General features: G+C 43.6%; 1 protein-coding gene across 1 annotated transcript in view; it reads right to left on the bottom strand.

Annotated features, from left to right (window-relative positions):
- LOC137990039 (uncharacterized) overlaps positions 1-437 on the bottom strand; it is a 6,792-nt gene extending 6,355 nt beyond the window's left edge. The window contains exon 1 of the mRNA XM_068835582.1: positions 361-437. Within this exon, the coding sequence (XP_068691683.1) occupies positions 361-437 (77 nt within the window). The remainder of the gene's footprint in view (positions 1-360) is intronic.
- Between the last annotated feature and the right edge of the window lie 385 nt (positions 438-822).

Genomic DNA, 822 nt, shown 5'->3' with positions numbered 1-822 from the left:
CTCTTTGCAGAAGTCTTGACAAGATAGAAAAAACCGATGTCAAAGACTATGGGTAAGTGATCAGATGGAATTCCAATTTCACTTATAACAACACCACTTTGGAGAGAAAAGATACTGTCTGAATTGTTAGTTAAGACTAAATCCAAAACACTAGTCAAACGCGTTGGAGACTGAATATACTGAAATAAATACAAGTCTTTTAAGATATCCACCAGCCTATTTTTGTCATTTGTAATACAGTGTGAAAACCCAGACCCATCAATCCAGTGTATATTACGAAAGTTGAAATCATCCATAAATACAAAATGATAATTGTTGAAATCAACCAGATTCAAGGCGTTTATAAAATGAGTCACAAACCTTGCGTCATTCGGTGGGCGATAGCAGGACAAGATAAGAATTTTTCTCTTGCATTTCAGGTTTTCTATTTCTACCATGACCACCTCAAATTCTGAGGAAAGATCCGTGAAACATACTTGGCTTGAACTGTGTGATGATTTGATTGCGATCAGAACTCCACCACCAGTTCGATTTTGGCGATTTTTCCTGTAGATATCATACCTAGTGGGCATGAGGTCTCGGCCGGACGTCCCGCTCACGAAGGGCTAGCGATGTGCAACTCGATCACCTCTCGTTGCCCAGGCGTAGTTATGCCGCATAGGCCCGGTCTGGTTTGCCAGCTGGGTCTCATGTAAGTGGCCTCTGCTTCGCAACTGTGTCAATTGCAGCACCTTCCCGTGGTGCTTCCTGTTTTGAAAGAGACTGCTATGGGTGCGACCGAGTGCTCGGCGGTATAACCGAGCTAGGCGGGCTGAGCCTTCA

Source organism: Montipora foliosa, unplaced genomic scaffold (genome assembly GCF_036669935.1).
Source record: "Montipora foliosa isolate CH-2021 unplaced genomic scaffold, ASM3666993v2 scaffold_485, whole genome shotgun sequence".
In the NCBI taxonomy this organism is placed as follows: Eukaryota; Metazoa; Cnidaria; class Anthozoa; order Scleractinia; family Acroporidae; genus Montipora; species Montipora foliosa.
The sequence above is the reverse complement of the archived record's forward strand: the minus strand, read 5'-3'. Positions and strand labels throughout refer to the sequence as shown.